This window comes from Schistocerca cancellata, chromosome 2 (assembly GCF_023864275.1).
Source record: "Schistocerca cancellata isolate TAMUIC-IGC-003103 chromosome 2, iqSchCanc2.1, whole genome shotgun sequence".
NCBI classification, from domain to species: Eukaryota; Metazoa; Arthropoda; class Insecta; order Orthoptera; family Acrididae; genus Schistocerca; species Schistocerca cancellata.
The window spans coordinates 587,647,560-587,674,413 of NC_064627.1; the positions used below are offsets into that span (position 1 = coordinate 587,647,560).

Genomic DNA, 26,854 nt, shown 5'->3' on the forward strand with positions numbered 1-26,854 from the left:
GGAATAGAGCAATTACAAATCACTTAGGAATGAAATAAATAAGAAGTGCAGGAGAGCCAAGGTGAAATGGCTGCAGGAGAGATGCAAACAAAACAAAAAAGAAATGATCATTGGGAGGACTAACTCAGCAAACAAAGTCAAAAACAAACTTCAGTGAAATTAAAAGCATGGGTAAGACTGCACTGAGAATTCCTCTTTTAATTGTGTTAAATGCAGAGGAGAGGGCAGACAGGTGGAAAGAGTACATTGAAAGCTTATATGAGGGGAAAGGACTTGTATGACAACATGGTAGAAGAAGAAATGAAAGACACAGGGGATACAGAATTAAATTCAGAATTTAAAAGAGCTCTGGAAGTCTTGAGCGCAAATGAGGCAGAAGGGATGGATAACATTTAATCAGAATTTCTAAAATCATTGGGGGAGGGAAGTGGCAACCGAACGACTATTCACATTGCTCTACGATACTGGCTACTTACCATCAAACAAACATAAAAATATCATCCACATAATTTTGAAGACAGCAAGAACAGACAAATTCAAGAACTGTTGCACACCTCACTGAACAGCTCATACATCCAAGCTGCTGACACGAACAATATATAGAAGAATGGAAAGGAAAATTGAAGATTTGTTAGATGACTATCGCTTTGGTTTTAGGAAAGTTAAAGGCCCCAGGGAGGCATTTCTGACACTGTGGTTGATCATGGAAGCAAGATTCATGAAAAATCAAGACAAATTCATAGGATTTGTCGACCTGGGAAAAGCACCCAACAATGTAAAATGATGCAAGATGTTCGAAATTCTGAGAAAAGTAGACATAAGCTATAGGGAAAGATGAAATATGAGTAATATACAACATGTACAAGAAACAGGAGGGAACAATAAGACTGAAAAACCAAGAATGAAGTGTTCAGATTAAAATTTGGAAATTTTTAGTAAGGTCTTATGGGACCAAATTACTGGGGTCATCGGTCCCTAAGCTTACGCACTACTTAATCTAACTTACACTATGGACAATACATACAACCATGCCTGAGGGAGGACTCTAACCTCTGACGGGGAGGGAGGGGGAGAGGTGAGCTGCGCGGACCGTGACAAGGTGCCTTAGACTACGCGGCTACCCCGCACGGCTCAGATTAAAAAGGGTGTAAGACAGGGATGTAGTCTTTTGGCCTGACTGTTCAATCTATACGTCGAATAAGCAATGACTGAAATAAAAGAAAGGTTCAAGAGTGGGATTAAAATTCAAGGTGAAACAGTATCAGTGATACGACAATGGTATCCTAATGGGGGAAAAAAAATCTATCTTCAGTGAAGGTGAAGGTGAAGGTGAAGAAGAATTACAGGATGAATTGAATAGAACGAACAGTCTAATGAGTACAGAATATGAACTGAAAGTAAATCAAAGACAAAAGTAATGAGGAGTAGTACAAGCAAGAATTATGAGAAAGTTATGAAAATTGGTGATGACAAAGTCGATGAATTCTGCTACCTTGGAAGCAAAACAACCCATGACGGATGAAGGAAGAAGGACATAAAAAACAGACTAGCACAGGCAAAGAGGGCACTCCGAGCAAGAGAAGTTTACGAGTATCAAAAATAAGCCTAAATTTGAGTAGGAAATTTTTGAGAATATTTGGGGCACAGTGCTATATGGTAGAGAGTCATGAACAGTGTGAAAATCTGAACAGACGAGAATTGAGATGTGGTGCAACAGAAGATTGTTGAAAATCAAGTAGAGTGATAAAATAAGGAATGGGAGGTTTCCCACAAAATGAGCAAAGAAAGGAACATATGGGAAACAGTGACATCTGCACCCTTTCGTTCTTGTGAAGTCCACATATATCCATATCCATTATGTCTCTGCACAACATAACTCATTTACTGTAACTGAGTTACACTCCAGATGTTTGGCACAGGATAGCATTGTAGTTCGATGAGCGGTAGATTTATGCATCAGTAATGGCCCATTGATTCCAGTGTTGCACCATCCCATAAAAAAACTTTTGGATATAAAAATCTGGAAAACTGAAGGTGTTCAAGTTTTCTCTTCAAATTTAAAACATATTTTGGCATTGTTTCAATTTCTATGGTCTTGTGGAGGCTGGCTTCACAAGTTTTCTAGTTGGTTGAATGCAATTATTACCCACTACCCCACTTAAATTACTGAAAGCTGAGTCGAGTCAGAAATCCTGCAAACAGCTAGTGAAATATAGGATGACCTACCTTTATTATCTGGTAAGCCTAATAATACTGAAGTGTGGGAGGTGCATGAGAAATTGCCTCATAACAATTGTTTTGGCTCACGAGTATGTGTCCAGCACATTAGTATCATGGATTAGGGTTGAAGTATTTTTCTTTGGAATCCAAACAGTTATGTCAAAATCTCCAATCCATGTGTCAAGCAATATTCCACCGCTACACCAAGTGGTGGCTGAATGCTCAAATTTTACAATAATGTATGACTGACAACACAGCTGTAATGACACACACACACACACACACACACACACACACATCTCATAAGTTTTGTTATGATGATGGTGAGCAGATAAGCTACTGTAGCTATGCACAATAATGTTAGCTGCCCTCATGTGTCTGGCTGCTGTTCGGATAAGCATAGTTTGTGAAGTGCTCACATTACGCAGAGTATATCAAGGAATAAAAGTGTCTTCCCAAATATGATAAAGCTCGGAGTCAAAGAGTAAATAGCTTTTTTGAAGAGTAGATATTTTTCAATAATTCACATAATATTATTCAAATCAAGAAATATCTTTTACTACATACTTTCTAAAGTAGCCTGTGTCCTTCCTTGTGATTCAAGCTATCTCCGTATCAAATTTCACTGAAGTTGATTCAGCAGTTTGGTTATGAAAATGTAACAGACAGAGTTACTTTCAAATTTCTAATACTAGTATGGCATTATGGACGATGAAAGTCACATGAGTCTGATCAGCAATGTGAGGGCGAATGGCACAGTATTAACATTTTAACTCATGCTCTGATCTGATGAGAATCATCTGTGCTGCGCTGTGTAAGTCTAGGACTTTATGACTTCAATTTATATTTTGAAGAAAGCTGCAGAATATGTCCTGCCATAGTTTGATTTCCACACAAGAAGTTAAAGAATCTAAATGCCTGTAACTTACCAATGCTGATTGTTGAACATCTCTTATGAAGGTTAGCCAGACCTATAGTTCATCTATGACCTTGCATGAAATCCAGAAAAGTTGCATTTTGAACACACAATATTCAAAATGTCCAGCTGAAAATTTTAGTTTAAAATGTACAAATGTAGCAGCAAGTACTCTAACCAAAGATTTTACAATGGTTGTTTTTTGGCCAAAAGTTGGGCACCAGAAGATCATTAGTGAATAAACACCCTTTTCCCAGTTTCGTAATCTTTTTCAAATAATAGTGACCTCGGCTAAATGTCCCAAGAAATTTCTCGGTGGTTACCTCCATTAATGTATTTATTTGAAAGTTAATGATGATTGCTGTTGGTGCCGAATCACCCTAGTATGGGTGGCAAATCCATATGCTTTATATAAATGTTTACGCACTGCACATACTTTTTTTCATCACTTTGCATGAGAGAATACAATTCACATTCTTACCACACATATATCATCCAAACTGAGTAAACACTCAAAACAACATTAATTGAATGACAATAAATAAATAAAAAGTGATTTGAGCAAGATCTCTTGGAAATCTACCACAGCCATTAACTAACCTTCGAGCCGGGCTGTGCTAGTGCATACGTAATATCAATCTTACACTGATTTATTGTTTCACCATGCAGCACTGTTGGACAAAGAAAAAGCATAAACATTACATGACCTCTACTCGAATGTACTAAAAAGCATTCTAAAATCTACATCAGATCATATAATTGTATCTAACTACCTATATATAAAAGATGATGTGACTTACCAAATGAAAGTGCTGGCAGGTCGACAGACACACAAACGAACACAAATATACACACAAAATTCAAGCTTTCGCAACCAACTGTTGCCTCATCAGGAAAGAGGGAAGGAGAGGGAAAGACGAAAGGATGTGGGTTTTAAGGGAGAGGGTAAGGAGTCATTCCAGTCCCGGGAGCGGAAAGACTTACCTTAGGGGAAAAAAAGACGGGTATACACTCGCGCGCACACACACACACACACACACACACACACACACACACACACACATATCCATCCACACATATACAGACACAAGCAGATATATATATATATTAAGAATATATGAAATAATAACAAAGAGCATGTTCACTGATTTTTTGTAACATTTTATTACAGAATGTCTTTTTTACATAACGGCCAGCTTATATACCAACAGAAGCCAAATTGCAGTAAAGCAATTATGGAATTAATATTTAACTTTGTCTTTCCCATCAGTATTTGTTTGTGTTAATGAGGCATACAACTTTTTATTGCTGACATCAAATACCTTTCTTCAAGAGGAGGAGGAATTAAGGGTTGCTGTGGTGGAGGAGGGATAAGAAATATTATAACGTAAAACAATTAATACTGTACAATTGTTTAGACATTAAAATATTAAGAAATAAACCTTTCAAAAAGCATAACAATTTGTAGACACTAAGTTAATAAGTCTATTTTATAGACAATTAAAACACAGATTTACACTTAAGACAATGCTACACTCCCAGTACCATCACCACTTTGACATGACTGACACACACACACACACACACACACACACACACACACACACACAGACAGAGTATGTGCAAATGTCTGTAGGAATGTTTTCCCATATTTTACCTCTAGAGTTGCTTTATCAATTATGTACAATAATTTTGTGTGTTGATAAATGACTAGATTATTGCGCATCTCCCAATAATTTACATAACTGCTTTCTCTCGAATTTGCAACACAGAGTGGGATACTATTTAAGTTAAATTATTTTCATACAGAAAAATAACAACATATATTCAGTCTGTCATGTAGTTTGTACTCAGTTTCAGGATGACAAAGTGCTGTACATTCCAGTACAACCACTTGAACAATACCGTCAGACACTGTATACTGTCTTGTCTTGATAGAATACATGCTGTCCACTGGCTCTCCATTCTCAAGGACCCCTGTAACAACAGCACTAAGATGTTCCAAATTTTTTCTATCATAGAGCAGAAAGTGATCAAGTTAATTTAATAGAAGGACAGATCAACTACAAAATTACTTCTATATCTAACAAGCCAATAATGTGGAAAAGTGCATATTCTGGAGAAGTGTAATGGTAATTGTTGGTGGATAAGAAGAGTCAGACTACTGACTACCATGTAAAATGGAAAATGTGATTACGACACACAAAAACATCAAATGGACGATAGGTTTACCAATTTCCTAATTGCCAGTAAGGCGAATCCAAGATAAGCGGTAAGTGAAACCTGAACTTGCCTGTCAAACTGTTTAAGCAGCTTGGGTTTTTTGGGTTTTTATAAACAATAAGGAAAAACTGCTTCTTACATGTAGCATAGTTTAACAATATTATGAGAAGGGAAGTTGCTACTCACAATATAGCACAAATGCTAGAAACATATACCATCATGGAGACATTACTAGCTTTTGTGCCAATACATATTCTCTCTCTCTCTCTCTCTCTCTCTCTCTCTCTCTCTCTCTCTAGGAACCAGGTTTTAAATTGTAAGACATTTCCAGGGGTGCATGTGGACTCTTATGACCATAATCTATTGAATCTATTGGTTACGAACTGCAGATTAAAACTGAAGAAACTGCAGAGAGGTGGGAATTAAGGAGATGGGATCTGGATAAACTGAAAGAACCAGAGATTGTAGAGACTTTCAGAGAAAGCATTAGTGAATGATTGACAAGAACTGGGGAAAGAAATACAGTAGAAGAAGAATGGGTAGCTTTGAGAGATGAATTAGTAAAGGCAGCAGACGATCAAGTAGGGAAAAGGTTGAGGACTAGTAGGAATCCTTAGGTAACAGAAAAGATACTGAACTTAATTGATGAAAGGAGAAAATAAAAAATGCAGTAAATGAAGTAGGCAAAAAGGAATACAAACGTCTCCAAAATTAGATTGACAGGAAGTGCAAAATGGCTAAGCAGGGATGACTAGAGGACAAATGTAGGGATGTAGATGCATATATCACTAAAGGTAAGATAGATACTACCTACAGGAAAATTAAAGAGACCTTTGGAGAAAAGAGGCCATTTGTGTGAATATCAAAAGGTCAGATGGAGACCCAGTTCAAAGCAAAGAAGAGAAAGCAGAAATGTGGAAGGGTCTATACAAGAGCAGTGTACTTGAGGGTGATATTATGGAAATTGAAGAGGATGTAGATGAAGATGAAATGGGAGATATGATACTGCGTGAAGAATTTGACATAGCAGTGAAGGACATAAGTCGAAACAAGGCCCCGGGAGTAGATAACATTCCATTAGAACTACTGATAGCTTTGGGAGAGCCAGCCCTGACAAAACTCTACCATCTGGTGAGCAAGATGTATGAGACAGGCAAAATACCCTCAGACTTCAAGAAGAATATATAATTCCAATCCCAAGAAAAGCAGGTGTTGACAGGTGTGAAAATTACCAAACTATCAGTTTAATAAGTCATGGCTGCAAAATACTAACACTAATTGTTTACAGACAAATGGAAAAACTGGTAGAAGCTGACCTCAAGGAAGATCAGTTTGGATTCCATAGAAATGTTGGAACATGTGTGAGGATTTTCCTATACGACCATTTCACGAATATACCGTGAATATCAGGAATCCGGTATAACATCGAATATTCAACATTGCTGCAGCTGGAAAAAGATTCTGCATAAAAAGGGTCAACGATGACTAAAGAGAATTGTTCAACATGACAGATGTGAACCCTTCTTCAAATTGCTGCAGATTTCAATGCTGGGCCATCAACAAGTGTCAGTGTGCAAACCATTCAATGAAACATCATTGATATGGGCTTTTGGAGCTGAAGGTCCATTCATGTACCCTTGATGGCTGCATGACACAAAGCTTTACACCTCACCTGGGCCCATCAACAATGACATTGGACTGTTGATGACTGGAAACACGCTGCCTGGTCTGACGAACCTTTTTTCAAATTGTTTCGAGCAGATGGAGGTGTACAGGCATGGAGACTACCTCATGAATCCATGGACATTCCATGTCAGCATGGCACTGTTCAAGCTGATGAAGGCTCTGTAATGGTGTGGGGACCCCTGATATGTCTAGATACGACTCCGACACGTGACATGTATGTAAGCATCCTGTCTGATTACCTATATCCAATCATGTCCATTGCATATTCCAATGGACTTGGGCAATTCTAGCAAGAAAATGTGACATCCCACATGTCCAGAATTGCTATAGAGTGGTTCCAGGAACACTCTTCTGAATTCAAACACTTTTGCTGGCCACCAAACTCCCCAAACATGAACAATATTGAGCGTATCTGGAATGCCTTGCAATGCACTGTTCAGAAGAGATCTTCACCACCTCATACTCTCATGGATTTATGGACAGCCCTGCAGGACTCATGGTGTCAGTTCCCTCCAGCACTACTTCAGACATTAGTCGAGTCAATGCCACATTGTGCTGCAGCACGTCTGTGCGCTCACAGGGGCCCTAAATGATAGTAGGCGGGTGAGCCAGTTTCTTTGGATCTTCAGTGTATGTGTGTTAAAATCTTTAGATAGGAGGAGTGGATGGGATTAGCTGCACAATCAAGTCGGGGAGAACCTCTTTGTCTAATCTGTCTAAAACTACTTGAGCAGAAAGAGAAGGAACCCAGGAGTGGTATCTGTTGTTCCCAAATTTTACTCTCATGTTCTGCTGTAGTATGGACACCATTTTTTGGACACCATTTTTGCGGTGAGGTCTCTCTCTCTCTCTCTCTCTCTCTCTCTCTCTCTCTCTCTCTCTCTCTCTCTCTGTCTCTCTCAGATTTTCTGTCAAAGTGGAAGAGCTTGCAGTTGGGGGATGGGTTGTTTCTTGAATTTGCCGATTCCCTCAGGGAGACATTGGCATCCAGATCATTGTTATCATGTTATACATCTACGGCCAAGGTCAAAGCTTTGATGGCTGTGCACATGGCCATTTAGGTGTGTTCTGTGCTACTATGAATCCAGCCAGTCCTACCACTGGCATGTTTTAACACCATCACAGGCAAGGCCACATATGAAAACACCCATGTTAATCAATGTAACTGCAGTTACTGCAAGAAATTTTAAATTTTATGTGGGCGTTGTCTGAAACTTACAGTGCCCACGAATGAAAACATGGAAATGTAGACCACGAACAAGTTTTACTCCCCAGTGGCAGTGCATGCTGGTCAGCAGAACATAAATAGTTTCAGAGCTATTCACAACCTTGTACTACTACTTTAACTTCCTAATGACACTCACTTCCTGTTCCTGAATTAAAAGCTGGTATATTCTGTGCAGATGTGGACTGTCCTGCAACAAAGCTTATAGTGTCAATCTTTCTGATGTCAACACTAATTATCCCATCTAACTCTGCCCTTTCACATCCTATTTCTTATCTACTATTTCATCATCTACTATCTCATACTACTCAGTTCTACCTTGTTGCACACCACATTTTTTATCACTGTATTAATTTGATACATGTTAAAACACTGCATTATGAAGGAACTCAAAGGCATTTCTGATACTTAACTTCACTGGTTGATGACCAATGAGTGGTCCAAATTGTTATAAAAGTAAACTTCAATAGAAGAGTGTGAATATGGCAGCTGCTGATGAAACTTTACGACAAGGTGAGCTGTTACATCCTTTTGGCCACTTGTGGCTTGATATTTTCACCAAGTACTAAAAACTGATATTTAATGCAAAAGCAGCCTACAAGATGTAAATGAGGATTCAGGCAGAAGTGATCGATATGAGCAACCTACTTGTGCTGATTTTATAGATTTTCAATTAAGCTTTCCAAATATTTTTGGAAAAAAACCTTGTAAGAACAGCAGCTGTAAGATAAGATTTCAAATCTCAGTTTATTAAGGCACATCGGTAATAGTATCAGAACTCTAATTTGATTGACAGAGAAAATAGAGAGAGAACTGGAAAGAGAATGAAGTAAGAAGACGAACTGATAATTTACGTAACCATAGAACAAATTTTTAGACCCCATTGGGGTGGAGGAGGAATATGCCACAGCTGAAACATCTTAAGTTTGTAGATGACACTGTTATCAAACTTTCCAGAATGAATCTGCATTCTGCAGTGGGCTGTGCACTAATCTGAAGCTTCCTGGTGGATTAAAACTGTGTATCAGACTGGGACTCTAACTTGGGTTAGGTTCTAGGTTTGAATCCTGGTCCTGCACATTATTTTATTCCATCAGGAAGTTTTATTTATAACACTTGTTTGCTTACTGAGAGTTACGGAAAGAACGACTTTTTAGTTGAGCTGGAGATGCACATTACTATTTGTTGTGAAAATAATTAATTGTCTGCCACAGTTACAATATAATTTGAAACAAAATATCTGGTTTTGGCTGGTATCAGCCATCCTCAGTTCTACAAGATAAATAAGTTTAAAAATTAAAGATGAGCTAGTTAGATTATGTCAAAATTAAAAAAAAAATTAATTGACAAACAGTTGTGATTTCAGCCAAGTGGGGGGTTAGCAAGTTAGGAGTGATAAGAATCACTGATCTAATTATTCCGGTGCTGTCTCAGTCACCATTAACAAGGAAACATCACCAACTTAAGATCATATTTTAAGGAGAAAAAGGCACACATACAAGGTATCTGCTCCAGAAATGAGCCCCTCTTGAAAATTTGGACCATTCTGACAGCACACAGTTATGACCTTCTGAAAGTACAGCTTTTAAGGTTTAGCAAGCACTGGTTGTTTATCACTCGCTCCGCCCCGCTGCAGCCGCCTAATGCCTGACCACAAAGTACTGTACAATGGAGACAACCAGAGCCCTCCTAAGTGTGGGATGTTGACTGTGTAGGAAGAGAAGAGAAGGGACAAGGGGGAAGCGTCGAAGTCTTGTACGAGAACACATTATTCTATGCAAAAATAGTAAGTAATAGGAATGTGTAATATGTCAACTTCACACACATACACATTCAATATTATATTAACAACAATCTTGTAACAATATTCTGCAGCTATATATACATCTCAAAATGTCAATGAATAAACCTAAGCAACTGGGCAGTTATTATAAGATGAAGTTAATGATTTATGATTAACAGCTTAATAATGCAAAACATGCTAAAGATTTGCAAATCTCCTGCAAATGTTCATCACTTTAATAATGCTAGTTCTAATACCAAAAAAAAAAAAAAAAAAATAATACACAACAGTGATGTTAATAACCAAACAGAACTTCTCTAATTGTTTAATGACACACTAACTCCATTTCATTCATTTACACTTGCACAGTGTATACACGGACAAAGGGGAAAATTCCCCAATTTTTCTTGGATTTCCTGGTTAAAAATACACTTTCTCCAGTGTGAAAATACATTTTTTCCATGTTAAGTGACAGTATACTTTCCCTCAAAACTGTATAACTTATCACTCCTTTGAATGGTTATGGTTTTGTACACTGGCGTAGAATTTCAGTGCACTTTAGAAAATGAAACTCAGGGGAAAAAACACGTTTTGGAAAGATATCTGATGTACAGCAACATGTACATTGCATATTTTCATATTACAAAAGTATAAATTCGAATTCCACTAAACACCACATGTTACTTTCCGAAGCATTGAAATCGAGATTGCGATGTGCTTTTGTAAGCCAGTCATAGCTCATGTCACGTGGTCTCACTAGTCAATGACAGTGGATATTCAGAGCATAGGACACGTGATGTAAGTCAGCCAACAGCAACATCATTATTAAGTAGCATGAACACACAAATAGGAAAAGCAAGAAGCAACACTTTCACATATAGTGTTGATCTTTTTTGTGTATGTTACACTTTAAGATACATCACACAAATGTGTCAGCAAAATTTTTAATGACAACGTAAGTGTCTGATCTTCTGGACTTGAAATTCTTCTATATGGACGTAATCAGAGTGTTGACTACATTCTTGCACATGGTTCATTTTGTGTGAAAGGAAATTTACATTGAAAGTACCGCTTTTCAAACAACTATTTGCAATATTTTCCTGCGACATGTTAGAAATAGGTTCATTTCAGCAGTTGTCACAGAGGTCCAGATAATAGGTGTCACCGCGCTTGCGCAGCTATGAAAATGCAGGAAGCCCTTATGTTCCTAAGAGTAAAACATTAAAAGATCTTACATTATGACATAAAATAAACAATACATCAGAGGATACTCCAAGAGCATCGGTATTTCATGAACCATATTAAAATGCATAATTCAACTTAAAGTGCACATTCATATGTCTAGATTCGGATGTAAATTTTTTTGGAGTACCAGTACTGTATTATCTCATGTTTGATTCTTTATTATGGCATAATGCCACACGTGCTAGAAGATGAAAACGTGCACTTGAACTACACCAAACAGTTGAAACTTGCCAATAGTGTAGAATTAAACACTAAATTTCAAATAAACTGACAGACTCGGCAGAAAATATTAATAAACACCAAATTTCTTTAACAAATTGACAAAAATAACTTCATTGTTCTGCAAGGCGATTAATGTTTGATGGTCAGAAAGGTAAAAATAAAAACATATTTTAGCCTTCTGTAATTATGTGAATGTATTGTAATTCACTCAATAGCTCCCGGACACAGAAATCTGTTTTGTTTTCATTTGACGTGAGAGCAATAAACGAAGAGGAAACAGCAAAATCACTAAACGTAAACACGTGTCGCATGGAGACTATTCACTTCCCCACTACAACGCAAACTGTTCTGTCCTAGCCCCGGATCAATGATATTTTCGAAATGGGGCAATACTAGATAGAGGCGTCCTCCCCCCCCCCCCCCCCATCCGCTCGAGTGTTTGAGGTAGGATGGAGGGGGGGGGGGGGGACCTCTTTCTGAAGAGTCTGATACATAAAACATGTGTGTTTGAGGAAATTTAAGATGTGTAATATTTTGTAATGGACGCCATCAAACTATATTCAGGACAGTGGAAGTTAAATTAAAGTGTCCTGTGGTGCCTCTCCCTTCCTCTTTAACAAAAAGTCCCTCGCAATTAATACTGGATGGGATTTTTTGTAACTGGGAGAACAAGAACTCTTCAGAAAATGTGCACTCTTCTTTGCCTATTAGCTACTAACTTGCTGTTTTGTGTGACATACAATTAAATATAAGATACATAAAACCAGTAAAGACAAGAGACAAGCAAGACAGTACACATTTCTTCAATCATTAAGTCCTAGCATTTTTTCTCTCTAATTTTGCTACAGCTTTACATGGCATGCTTTCCTTTCTTATCTAATCAAAGTTCGTCAAACGTTTTGCTACATAAAAAAACTAAATGTTATTGCCTAGTACTGAAAAAGCTGTTAATACAAATAGTACCCAAGACTGGTGTGGTTTCTCAATCTGATTAAGTGTATATTGTCACTGTCTGCTAGATAAAATGAAATAGGCCTCCCTAATATTGCAGCAATTTTAACACACACCAAATAAACGAGACTGTTTTGGCACGAATGGTAATTTTTATAACACTACAAAATATAATTCACTATGTACCAATATCAAATGCCTATTGGGCCAACTACAAGCAAAACGTTTTATGTTAGGAAACAGTTTCACATTTCATTCATACGCTCCAGCTTCTGAAGCACGAGATTTGAAAGTAGTAGTACGAAATTTTTATATAAATTTGGAATCGTCATATTCTTCTGCAATTTGTGTGATGTCCCTGTTTCTTCTCCTTCCTCATTCTAACAAACAATCTTCTCATCACTAATTCTGTAACTATTCCTGCAAGTGTCAAGACTTATTCTCTGGTTAACTTCACTAACTCTGCCACAATCCACGGTTTAGTTACCTTGTGTTTATTCTCCTGTTAGGCTTTATTACATGTTTGTACAATGCCTTTTCTGCTCTACTTCCAGAATAAAACTAAAGTGGCTGCTAGCCGGGGACTGTAAAACTGGCCCTTACTAGTGTAACAGCCTGGCCAAAAATTTTGTCAAAATTTTATTTTCTTGGATATACCAAGAAAGCAATACATAATCTTTCTTACCTGTTATTCATGTTTGTCATTTATTTCCACTCTGGTAGTCTGAATCTATGGATTTCATTAGTAATTATAACAACACTGATCATTCACAAATCCAGTCAACCACATAAACAGCGACTGGCATTCACCCGTTGAGCTTTATTCTGCTCAACTTGTATAGCCCTGCCCCCTTTTGTCTGCAGGAAGAGTTATTTCTAGATTTGATGGAGATTCCCCTGGCAGAGACATCATGTACACTATGCACGCATTCAAAAATCAACATGTGATTCATTGAGAAATCAACTTAGAATGTGCTCAAAAATGTTCAAAAATGAACATGGATACATTTTAAAATAATATGAATAATCGATAAACCAATGTGCACTGGATGCTAGGCACTTTGTGAAACAAGGTTTTTTTCCTCAAGAATATGAATCGCCGCCTGGGACAGATACCCAGGTTACCCCCCGACCTCTAGATCAAATCCTATTGTGCACGCATGAATCTGGCACCTTGGGTGCGGCAGTAAAATTTTGTCAGGTAGCAGCTGGCTGCTTGCTGCTACTGCTTGTATAGTTAACAGCCACTCTTTTATAGTCATAATTGGGAAAAGGTACTACTCATACATGACTCAACTGCGCATGCACATGAGCTTGCTCACAACTGCTCAAACGAATCTGATGTAAACAGTTGTGATGTCATGCTCATCGGAGGCAGTTTGTTGTTATGAAGCATTGCATAGCCTTCCTAAGACCTTTGACACACTGCCGTTGGCAGACGCTTGTATGAGCACTGTGTGTTGTTGTTGTTGTTGTTGTTGTTGTTGTTGTTGTTGTTGTATATGGCGCATATCCTCTGCAACTTAAGTTTTATTTTCTTTTTCTTTTTTTTCCTCCTCTCATTCATGTTTTATTGCTGCAGTATTATTCTGCAGTAGTGAAATACAGTAATATCCTTTGTTAGAGTAATGGTCTTTACCAGTCAAAATTACAAAAATTTAACTGGCAACTAAAACAATGGAAAATTCCCAGAATTCTAAGAAATTCCTGAGTTGATCCCGGTTTTCTCCCAGATGAAACAATTCTTGGTTTTTCCTGAAACTCCAGGTTGTCCTGGGTCGTATACACCAGACTTGTGAATCACAACAAAAAAATGTTCAAAGTAATGAGAACTCTGGCACCAGTTACACTTCAGAAAATGTGCAAAATTATCAAAGCATGTTACCAGTGTCAAAACAGTAATTCACAAACCTCTTACTCACTGTGCTGTACAGTATGTCATGCCCAGGCATTAGGTGGCTGTAGTGGCATGAAGCGAGTGACGAACGACCAACACGCTTAAAAGTTTAAAAGTTGTAACTTCAGAGGACTATAACTGTGTACTATCAGAATTATGGCACAAATTTTCCTGTGGGATCGATTACTGGGGCTGACATCTTGCAAGTGTGCTTTTTTTATCCTTAAAATGTGAGGTCAGGTTGGTGATGTTTCCTTGTAAGATCATTGTTACAACAAAGGTTGAAAGACTTCCACACAGGCACGTAAGATGATATAAAACATGTTACTTGTATACTGTGAGTTGTACACTGTGGCAGGAGATTAGAGCGGCAGTTTCCCACTGCAGAGGACATGGCTGGTGGTTGCTACGGGGCCATGGCGAGCGCCTAGCATGTACGTGATGTTGGAAAAACCCAAGTGGATGCTTGGCAGGGGCACATATGGCCATGTTTGGGCTCTTGGAGAAATCTATATGCCACAGAAAAATTAATAAAAACAGAACTAAGAGTGACACGAAGGAACAAGTTGGCACTCCTGGACAGAAAAACATGTAAAGCTAACTTACCTAGACGCGCCACAAAAATATATAATAGTTTAAAAGTTACTGTTGTCTTAAAAATTGTAAATTTATTCAAGTTCAAAAGCTAATATCTTGGCAATGCTCTGGCCAATTAATATAAACAAAGTGTCGACGGATGCGGCTAGGAGAGCTGAATCAAGCAATCATAGCCAATTTAGCAAAACATGTACCAATTTTGAATGACAGGTCGGAATAAGGGATTCAACTGAGTGAAACTGTGTTTTTGGTAATAAATGAATTTAAAGAGACAAAACTAGCGGCAGTAAAGTTTAAAGAGGTAGATGAGTAATTAAGTATGTTTTTGTATTTATTTATGTGAAGTACCAAAAATCTGGGAAAACCAATATCATGCTACAAGACCATTGTTTGTGAAAAAAACAGTAGCAGATACAAAAAATTGGACTTTAAATTGTTATTGCCTGGAAAATTTCCATATTTTTCAATATATCATATGTGTTTTTGTATTTAGTTTTACAATATTTGTAATTTTTTTCAAACATTGTTTTGAGTTATACAGTCTTTTCAAGGGTGGATAGGGCAGCCATCGTTGAGGACAATAGAGTTTGACGAGGCTAAGAGCTGGACATGGCGCCCATCTATGGGTAGTAGTGGGTTGGTAGCCACCTTCGGGGACATGTATGTATGTAGCGATGTTGGTACATGTGTTGCTAAATTGGCTATGATTGCTTGATGCAGCTCTACTAGCCGCATCCGTAGACACTTTGTTCACCTTAATCGGCCAGAGCATTGCCGAGATATTAGCTTTTGAACTTTAATAAATTTACAATTTTTAAGACAACAATAACTTTTAAACTATTATATATTTTTGTGGCGCATCTAGATAATTTAGCTTTACATATTTTTCTTGCCATTAGTGCCAACTCACACCTCTGTGTTACTCTTAGTTGTGTTTTTATAAATTTTTCTGTGGCATATAAATTTCTCCAAGAGCCCAAACACGGCCATATGTGCCCCTGCCAAGCATCCACCTGGGTTTTTCCAATGCTGCGTACACACTAGCTGCTCGCCACGGCCCAACAGCAGCCGCCAGCCACGTCCTCTGTGGCGCAAACCTGTCACTCTAATCTCCTGCCACAGTTTATACGCTCACAGACACACAAAAACAGACCTTATCTTTGTTAGGAGCTTTAGCTTCTAGACTGTCCCAGTGAATATCCAAAATGTTTCAGCAACGTTTGCTGAATTGAACAAACGAACTTGCAAATTGTGTATATAATGGTTGCAGAGGAAGACAATTTTAAAAAACTAGATCAATGCTTTAATTAGTCTACTACACAAGAAGAGAGACTGTCAAGAGGTAAAAAGCTATACACCTATCAGCCTACTTTGTGTAGTTTCCAACTAAAATTATTACTAATTACAAACAAAAGCATATTTTAATCAGTAAAGAGCAGTGGCTTTATCAGTGAACTAGCAACCTACCCCGGCTCTGCACAGGTCACTAAATAGCTACAGCTAAACAGCTTGTCTACTAAAGCAGTAATAAATTATATGCACAAACCTTCCTCATGAATCAGTCTACTTGTCAGTGAAAACTGTATCAAAAGTCCTGCAACAGTTGAGTAAATTAGCCTTCACATAGAGATGGAAAAACACAGCTGGGTACTGTAATTTATAATATGAATAGATATTTCAATATATTAAGGAATTTAGAATTGAAAAGAGTAGGACAAGTAGATTTCACATAATTGAAACTATTCTCAGCAGTCCCACAGGAATATTTCAGATTCCTGAAATGGGAAAACAAAGATGCAATACATGTTAATGGAACATATAGGAGTCTTCTTCATTTTGCCATTGGTATTGTTCGTTGTCCTCTAGTAAAGATAAACATCAACAATTAATGGGGGACCTCAATAAAGTAAGTTTGCAGGTAGGTTTGCAAATCAACTACAGTAAGATAAACTAATATACTGAAAAGAAACTAGTGCAAACTAACAATGAAGTCATAGAAACAATTGATCAGTTTTTGAATTCAATACATCCAAAGACACCAACTTTATGTTCAATATTAAGGAATAAAACAGAACAGTAAATATGACCTTCAGTCTTCAGTGAAAGTAAACAGTGTTTTGAAAAATAAGCTTCGAAGGTATATGAAAAAGGAAAGCTTAGAATCATTTTGTTTTACCACCACTATCTCTGATAGTGAAAGATGTTTAATGGAAAAACTATTCAGAAACTGTTTCCTCTGCAATGCATATTGACAATTACTTGGAGAGATGGGAAAACATAAAATGGGTCAAGGAACAGACTTGAGTGGAAGATATATAGTAATTACAATTGTAGTGGAAATAACGGTATGTGGATCGGACAAGTAACCAAGGCAATGGATAAATCAGAGAAGCCCTCTATCTAGTTAAGGATACTAAGTGGCTGATTATATACATACGTTTGTTTCTTCACTTAACATTCCCTGCAGCTTTTCTAGAAAACTAAGGTAATGCAGGTCACAGCAGGTGGGTATGCTGAATGTGTAACAAACTTAGCAACCCTGAGGGGCACTCTTTGACTATTTGCGGAGCACAACATTAAAACTTGGCGAGTGTACAGTTCAATCCATTCATTGATCATATTTTTTACATGTAATACTTCAAAAAAATACAGTGCTTTGAAAACAAATTGATCATTTATATTACCCCTGTTCATATAGTTGGTGCTAACTACTGTAGATTTGTCAGAAAGTTGAATCCAGAAGACAGGACAAATTTCGGAACACAATGATTCGCCTTACTCTGAACGGTCATCATATACTATATAAAAATACTCTGCTGCATCTAAAATACCTAAAATGTACACTTAAAAATTAGATAGGGAGTGCATTATTTATACATTTCCTGGTCTCTTACAGAGCTGAGGAGACTTTCAATTCTGACTTCAGTAGGGAGGGGGAAAAGGAAGGGAAAAAAACCACACATTTGGCACACCTGTTGAAAAATAATTTAAATTCCTCCTCACTGAGTAAATGCCAATGCAATGCATTACATGCAATGAGGTATGTTATGTATCAGAATGTATATTATGTACACTTTCTGCACTTCGAGAAGAAACACTCTTATGTAAAACTATAGCACATCAGACACACTGCAGAGGCTGAAAATGCAGCTGATCACAAATTCTCTAGTGGACAACAACACAGTGCATTCATGGCTGACTGCATCTTTTAAAATATGATGGCCTCATGACAGCAGGGATAATACAGAAGCTCTGAACAACTGGAGCAGACAAACCATCTCTGTTTCTCGGTGATCTGCACTACAGCTTAAGTTTTGAATCACGACAATCAGATGCTGCAGATAAGTAAACTTTTAGTCCATAATTCCAAGAACCTCGTCTGTTCCTTGAAAATAATACAGTGCTCCTCATGCTCATTTAGCACATATTGTGTCACAATAGCCGAATATTCCATGAACCACCATTCAAATAGTACTGCAAACAATTGTGAAATGCAACTGTACAAATTTCACATTACTCACGGTTGTAGATGCTTGTAACATTGAGCAACATTTGTAACTGGTAATGTTAACATGATATGCAGTAAATAAATGTTACCCTTTCATGTGGAAATTAAAATTTGTTTCTTTCAATGGTTTTTTATTCATTACTTCTCATCCACATTTCCTTACACATGTTTGCACAAAGTTTCATTGTCCTACGATCACACTTTTTTTCCATGGGGCCTCTCATGTAGCAAACATTTAATTACAACCACTCTATATATTAATTGTTAATGTTTCTTCTTTTGTTTTGTTCAGAGTCCTTCCAAGGGCAGGTGAGGGCTTGTAGCTTATGGAGACAACTTGATGCTACTGTCTCAGCAGATAGCAAATCATGGATGTAGGCTGCTGATCATTATACAGGAGAAGGCTTTACAGGAATTCCCAAGAATGTTCCAGAATTAGAACACCAAAGAATCTACATTACAGTATTAAAATTACTACATTCAATGCTTTGAAAGAAACTCATGTTTTAAGACAAGAACTGACAGCTTTGCAAGCACATACATTATGAAAGAAATGAAGTACTGTGTCTTGATTAAACATGGGCTACTGAATGCTAAATAAAAAGGGAATTTAAAGATAACATGGGATTCTTCTTTAGGCAAATCAACTGACTGTATACTAATTTGATTGGCTGTTAAATAAAATATTCATTTTAGACCTGGGCTGAAGTGCACCTAATGGTGTCTGTGACTCTTTCGCATGTGCTTCTGTTGGCATTTCACTGTCACTAGTTGTAGCCAATTGGTTGATGGTATATGGTAGTGAGTTATCACTCAAACATTGCACAGCTGAAATTACTGTAAGTGCAATGAGCAGCAATGATATTTATAATATTGGTTGTTACAAATAGTATTTTCAAACTTAAATTGCTGCAAGTGAAACAAAATACTATCTACTTTCAGTCACAAAGCATAGAAAATTACAAACGCGTAATATGACTGGCTACCCACATCTGATTAATGACTGCTTGTGTTCACTTCCCATTAATCATCACAAAAAATGTTACCAACAGAAGAACAATGGAAAAGCTGCACACACCATAACTGCATGTTTACCTGGAACAGAATTTTATCCCAAGCCTGACACTAAAAGAAGACTGGACCTGACTAAAGGATAACCTATAAAACTAGGTCTTTGAACTTAGGAAGAAACATGTTATACAAAATAAAAGTAAAGAAATACAGGGTGTACAGAAAGTCTGGGAACACTTTCAATTACTTATTGCACAAGAACCAAATATTGTACAGATATCATACATATGTCATTCTGAAGAGATGCCACAGTACAGTTTGGTAAATTGTCAATAGTCAGTGCTAGTTGGAAACATGGTGTGTTTAGATGCGGAGCGAGCATTCTGTGTGTTGGAATTTGACAAAAACACCAGATCTCACCCTGTGTGACTTATTTCTGTGGGGACACATTAAAGATCTGGTGTATGCACCGCCTCTACCATGTGACGTAGCAGAGCCCTGGGACAGAATACAGGAAGCAACTGCCACAGTCGACGATGCCATGCAGGGACGGGTATGGCAAGTATTTGATTACCGTATTGATGTCAGCCAGGTCACTCATGGTTTGCATATTGAATGTAAAAAAACTCTTTCAGAGTTTCTCTTCGAAATGCAATATGTATGACATCTGTACAATGTTTAGTTCTTGTGCAATAAATAATTGAAAGTGTTCCTGGACTTTATATACACCCAGTATAATACACAAGCAGCAAAAAAGTGGATACTGAGGTTGTCATAATGGTTGTGTTGAAACTAAAGCAGAGACTTCATGGGTACACATGATGAACTTACAAAATATATACTAACAACATTCTTTGTGGAATTTATAATGATATATAACTATTAAGATGGTCAAAAGGAATATGTATAAATGTCATAAAGAAACAGATAGGATAAAAATGATTGTATAAAGCTGACGACTAATATGTTGAGAAGACTGGGACTGCCTTTAATTTACAATAGATTCCTAAGTCCACTGCTGTTGATGACAAGGCCAATGATTGTGTGTTTTTCACTCATTTTAACCATAATGAAATATTTTCTAACATGTATATTTCACCATTTTTCAAGATTAGTAACTGAATGATACCAGCATCATACCACACATTACCATCATCTCTGTTAATATATTTTTTGTTAGTAATGTAAAAAATTAAAAGGAATCCTCAAAACCATAATTGCAGATAACAGAACAAAATTTGTTGATCTAAGTTTGGTACATGCCCTTCAACCTGTGTATTTACTGGTTCTTTTTTCTTTTTCTTTTTTGTTACATTACAGTGTTATACCTAAATATTTATATTATCTGTCCCATTCCCTTAAATGGCACAACATATGCCTATATTATATCTCCAGATTTATTTACTCATATTCAAGAATTCATCTATGGTATCGAAGGAGTAGTCAAGGGGTATGATTTCAATTTGTTTTTGAAACTATTACTGCTATCTGTCAGACATTTTATTTCATCTGGTAATTTATCAAAAAGTTTTATAGCAGCATAATTTACCCCTTTCTGTGCCAAAGATAGGTTAAGTACATGATAGTGTAGGTCTTTCTTTTTTCTGGTATTGTAATCATGAATGTCGCTGTTGATTTTAAATTGGTCCATGTTGTTGAGAAAAAATTTAATTACTGAGTAAATGTTCTGTGAAGCAGTTGTAAGGATTCCTAACCTCTTAAACAGATGCCTACAAGATGTGTGACTATGAACCCCACACATTATTCTAACTAATTTCTTTTGACCAGTGAATAACTTTTGCGTAAGTGTTAGCTTACTAATTTTTACAGCCTCAAAATTGGCAATTATTCTGATTGCAAAAATTGCTGAACCTAGTCACTTTAGGAGATCCAAAATATGAATTTTCCAATTAAGATTCTCATCTATATTTACACCCAAAAACTTAGTATGCTCTACCCTGGCTACTGACTTCCTCTGATGTGTTATGTTTACTGAAGGAATTATACTTTTTGCAGCAGAAAATTGGATGTACTGTGTTTTTTCAAAGTTCAGAGCAAGCCCATTCGCAGAAAAGCAATTAATAACTTTTCCAAAGACCTTATTTGTATAATTTTCTATCGGACTCTCTTTTACTGGATTAAGACTTATGCTTGTATCATCAGCAAAAGTGTCAGTTCAGCATCTTGTTTCACATAAGAAGGGAGGTCATTCACATATATCAAGAACAGGAGGGGACCCATGATCGAACCTTGGAACACCTAATGTAATTTCAGCACAGTTAGATGAAGTGGCAAACTCCTTTGAATCACTTGAAGCATATAAAGAGACTTTTTGCTTTCTGTTCTGTAGATATGACTTAAACTACTCATATGCTGTTCCATTTATACCATAGAATTGTAATTTCTGTAACAATGTCATGGTTCACACAAACAAATGCTTTGGTTAAGTCGCAGAATATTCCTATTGGTGACATTTTACTATTTAAAGACTCTATTATGTTGACAGTGAAATTGTATATTGCTGTCTCAGTGGAACAGCATTTCTGAAATCCGAACTGTGATTTACTAAGTATCTCATTACTATTGAGATGGCTAACCACTATTGAGTACATTACTTTCTCAAAGATTTTTGAAAATGCAGTAAGCAAGGATACTGGCCATTAATTATTGACATCTGTGGTTTCCCCCTTTTGGTAGAGAGGCCTGACAATGGCATAATTTAACCGGTCTGGAAAAATACCCTGAGTCAGTGATGCATTACATATGTGACTCAAAACATCAGCTGTAATTGTTCCACATTGTTTAAATAACTTGTTAGAGATGTCATCTACTCCAACAGAACATTTATTTTTCAAAGATTTAATAATATTCCTTATTTCACAAGAGGTTGTTAGGTGAAACTTAATCTGACAAAATTTTTCAAAACTGACTCTTCCATGTATTGCCTGTTTTTTTTTTTTTCAACTATTGTCACCAATTTTTTCTCCTACACTTAAGAAGGTCTCATTCTTGTTAACAGTAATACTACCTACCCCAGTGGTTACTTTTCCTGTCTCCCTTCTAACAACATTCCATATAGATTTGATTTTATTGCTGGAGTTGTTAATTTCTTCTCTAACATACATATTTCTTGATTTCCTTACAACTTTTCTCAGTATGTTACAATAATTTTTATAGAATAAAACTACTTATGAATCTTTACTAGTTCTTGCCGTCTCATTCAGTTTTCTTTTTCATTCTGAAGACACTTTAATACCTGTAGTAATGCAAGGTTTCTTTGAAAAGTTTGTGGTGTTACATTTAGTAATTTTCTTTGGAAAACACTGTTCAAAAAGGGATATAAATTTATCAAGAAATATGCTGCATTTATCATTAGCATTTGACTCATTATATACATCTTCCCAGTTTAAATTTCCTAAACTTTCTCTGAAGTGATCTATAGATACCAGGTTGAGCACCCTCACACTTCTACTTAATGGTTTCTGAAGTGAACACCATGTTAGGTTTTGTAAGTTAATAAAATTTTCCTTTGGCAAGTAATGGGTATAGTAACCCTTATGAAATATGTCTGCAGAAGTAATAAATCATGATTGGTGCTGATGGCAGTCCTATTAAAATAGGACTGCGAACATTTTTTGCTCTTTGGCAAATAGTTTGGCCATTCATTTTTAAATAATGTAGAATCATTTTGGTAGTAAATCTTCTCGTGGCTTCTCAAGTTTTCTGTGATCAAATGGAAATAAGTTGCAAGCAGCAGTCTTCAAACATGTTAAATCTATCATATGGACTGGCAAGCAAACTTGAAACTGCATCAGTAGTGGCATGTTTTTCTGTGATACCTTACCTGATTTCATAGTTGTATACCATCAATGGGGTTGTCCATCTTCGTAGTCTCTGAACAGTCATAACTGACAGCTGTGTGCTTGAAACCAAAGGTTTGTGACCTGTGATCAGTTCAAACCCAATTCCATACTGTCATTGGTAAAATTTGTTGACCCCACAAATTATGGACAGTGCTGCTTTTCAATCTGGCTGTGTCTGATCTGATGTTAATTTAAAATCTTCGAAGCAAAGGTAAAGGATTTTTATGATCCATCCTAACATTTGTGAGATAATACTGCTATGATTCCATATTCAGCAGTACCTGCAGTTAATAACGCAATTTGAGTTGCACCAGTTTTGTTTCCTTGGTAATTTCCTTCTCAACAGTGAAAGACACTGTTTCTTCTTGTTTGGCCCATTCAAACGGTTGATTTTTTTAAAAATACAAGTCAGTGGTCCAGTGATTTCAGCAAATCCTTTGATGATTTTACCGTAGTTGCATCTTCTGCCAATGAAAGATTCTAGTTCCTGGGTGTTCTTTGGACATGTCTGCTGTTTTTGCTTACACACCACTAGTGATGGTTGTATTCCACTACATCACTGATGTAGCCCAGGTATTTCACCTTGTCTTTAGAGCTTTCACTTTTCTTCCTATTGCAACTGAGGCCATTTTCTGTCAGTTGTGTGAAACCACATTCAAATTCTTTATGTGCTCATCCACATTTGTGCTTGTGACATCTCATCCAAGCAATAGGAACATCCAGGCATGGAACTTTTAATTTGTTACACAAACTGTAGGGGTATTGTAGGAGCACTTGATATGCCAAACGTCAGTCTCTGATATTTGAACAGTTCATGTGTAGTATTGACAACAGACATCATCTTGGATTCTTCATTCAGTTCTAACTAGAGGTATGCATCTAACAAATTTATTTTTGTGAAACATTTACCATTCCTGATTTTTTTTTTAAGAGCTCTTCTGGCCTCAGATACTGATTTATTTCCAGCTATGGATCTACAATAATTTTGAAGTCTCCACAGATCCTTACTGTTCCACTTGGCTGTGGTATAGCTACAAGTAGTATAGTCCATTGACTGGTCTTTACTGGTTTCAATTTTTGTTATTGGCTAGCCATCTACTTTCTTTTTTAACATTGTCTATCATGGCAAATAGTACTGATATGAGCCTGAAAAATTTTGTTATGGCTCATGTCTTCAATTTCAGCATTGCTTTGTAGATATTACAAGTGCTTAAGAAAGACTGGAAATGATTCATGATCCTGGCATATTTTCTTCTCAGCTTCTTTAAAGCTTGTTTTTATCCAAAGAGTTTCCAATTGGTGACTTATTTTCACTGAAATTCAAGCTGAAGGCATTGAATCAGCTGGTAGTTTTTCACAAGGTGACAACCATAAATTGAAGCGAGAGTGGGCATTGCCTGAAAGGGAAACAGGGACTGTTGAAATTAAGTTTTTCAGGACAGCCCCAAGATGCACATAGTATGATCAGTTTCACTCTTTAATTTAACAAGAGCACCACCAGAAACTCTGGAATTTACAGTATGAAGTATAGTAATAAGCCAACAACTGAATTTCATACTCTACAATGCAGAGTTTCTGGTGATGTTCTTGCCAAATTAAAGAGACAAACTGGTCATAATGAGTTCAACTTGAGGCTGTCCTAAAAAATTAATAAATGCAGGCTTTTCTGAAGGAACAGACACTGTAAAATAAGTACAGCAAGCCTAATCGGGCAAAACAACTATGATAATTCGACATGGAACACATTTGTCTCATCAACCCTACTGTGGGAATCAAAGTAATGTCACGGGCAATAGGAGCATAGATACTGTGGAATACAGATATTTGGATTGGTCTGGGACGTGTGCCTGGATAGCTGAAATGGTTAAGGCGACCACTCATGATAAGTGGGAAACCTGGGAACGTGTCCCTGTCCAGCACAAATTTTCATGTTTCACCAATATGCAATATTTCTATACTTAATACAGCTGATGCCAAAGAATTCACAGTTGGTGAATAAATTTCATTTTATTAAAATGTAGAAAAGTTTTTGGATCTTTTAGATATGACACTTGTATAAAAAGTAGGCTACCTACAGTTGCTGAGAATTTCGTGAAAAATGTACACTGAACATATTTACGACCTGATGAAGGTGCAATTCTGTTATTACTTGCACTCCATTGTCACATAAGAGTAAATGAAATGACTAGATAGCAACAGACTACAACTTTCTAAACTCTCAGCGTGCCAGTGACAAAATGCTTTGCAGATTTTCCTACTGCTTTATCTAGACGTTTTGAATGTAGGTTACCAGACATTTCTATCTTTCATGTTTCTTGCGTATATACAAATAACATTGGACTGATTCCACAGTTAAAAAGAAAGAAATGAATCCTCAAAATCTGCAATATTTTGGCAGTAACGAGTAATATCCAAGGACAGAAATACTGAAATTTTATACTTAATATACAAGCAAATAACTATGATATTGTAATTATTACCTGATTTCCAGATCTCACGAAATGAAGAGTGAGCTGAGGGCTTCCGCTGCTTTTGCTCGCACTTCCTGATTTTCATCTTTCAGTGACTGCAGAAGACGTGAACACACAGTATCTAGTGGTATGCTGTTGTTCAAGTCTAATGGTAGATTTCCACTAAGTAGCCCTGTAACCAGAGAGAGATGTGGAAAAGAAAGAACATAAACACTTGTTTTTAAATGAAAGTGTAGGCAGACATGCTTGCATTAAGTTACAGTAGAAGTACTGTATATATTTTCAGTGCTTCTAATAGAACTTAATGTATATATGAGTAAACTTTTGGACGAGTGTTTTTCTTACTTTGAAGATACTCTCTTCTTATACGTGTACACAAAGCCGTTATCGACAAAACAAATGAATAAGCCACCATCCTCACAATAATAAAGTTATAAAATTTATTCTAACATTGTAGCTCATTTCATTCTGTCACGGTATTCAGTGTTGAGCCGATGGGCACAGCAGGTACAGCACTGCATCCACATGGCAGAACTGGCATAAGTGGTGCTCACTACCCATCACTCACTTCACACGCATTAGAAAAGCATGTGAATGGCAGTTTGCTCAATCGGTATCACGTGGTGTGCATTCACTCAGTACTGGGCACCAGGTGAGTGGCCCAGCCATATGACTAAGGAAAAATACTTTATGCAGTTTAATGACAACATAGTGGCACTAATGGATTCAGCACGCATTGGAATGCACATTGAGGTAATTTTTCTTGTTGTGGGTTGATTTTAAATGATGAATATACTGCAAAATGCCAAGCCTTTACTCATTCCCATGTAATAACAGTTACCTTCTCTTCCGAAATTCCTGTTTGCCATCTTGTTTTCTCTTGATGCTGTGGTCCTGCTATGCAGTGCCATGTATTTAATCGTGGACTTCGTTTCTGATTGTGAGATGAGGGCTATAAGAGAGCTTCTACATTTAAATAAGTCACTACAAAATCATAAATCACTGTTTCCATAATTATTATATTTTCAAATAAGTT

The 26,854-nt window shown here is 36.9% G+C and overlaps 1 protein-coding gene across 5 annotated transcripts in view; it reads right to left on the bottom strand.

Moving 5' to 3' along the window:
* Positions 1-4,281: 4,281 nt before the first annotated feature.
* The window catches only part of LOC126162203 (maestro heat-like repeat-containing protein family member 1), a 275,479-nt gene continuing 252,906 nt past the window's right edge, over positions 4,282-26,854 (bottom strand). For 4 of the 5 annotated variants that reach the window (XM_049918545.1, XM_049918542.1, XM_049918543.1 and 1 more), the window contains exons 29-30: positions 25,828-25,990; positions 4,282-5,113 (exon numbers count right to left, since the gene is read on the bottom strand). In XM_049918545.1, the coding sequence (XP_049774502.1) occupies positions 25,842-25,990 (149 nt within the window). In that variant the 3' untranslated portion in view covers positions 4,282-5,113; positions 25,828-25,841. Of the gene's footprint in view, positions 5,114-16,511; positions 16,560-25,827; positions 25,991-26,854 lie in introns of all 5 variants that reach the window. The other variant, XR_007535034.1, reaches the window with a different exon arrangement.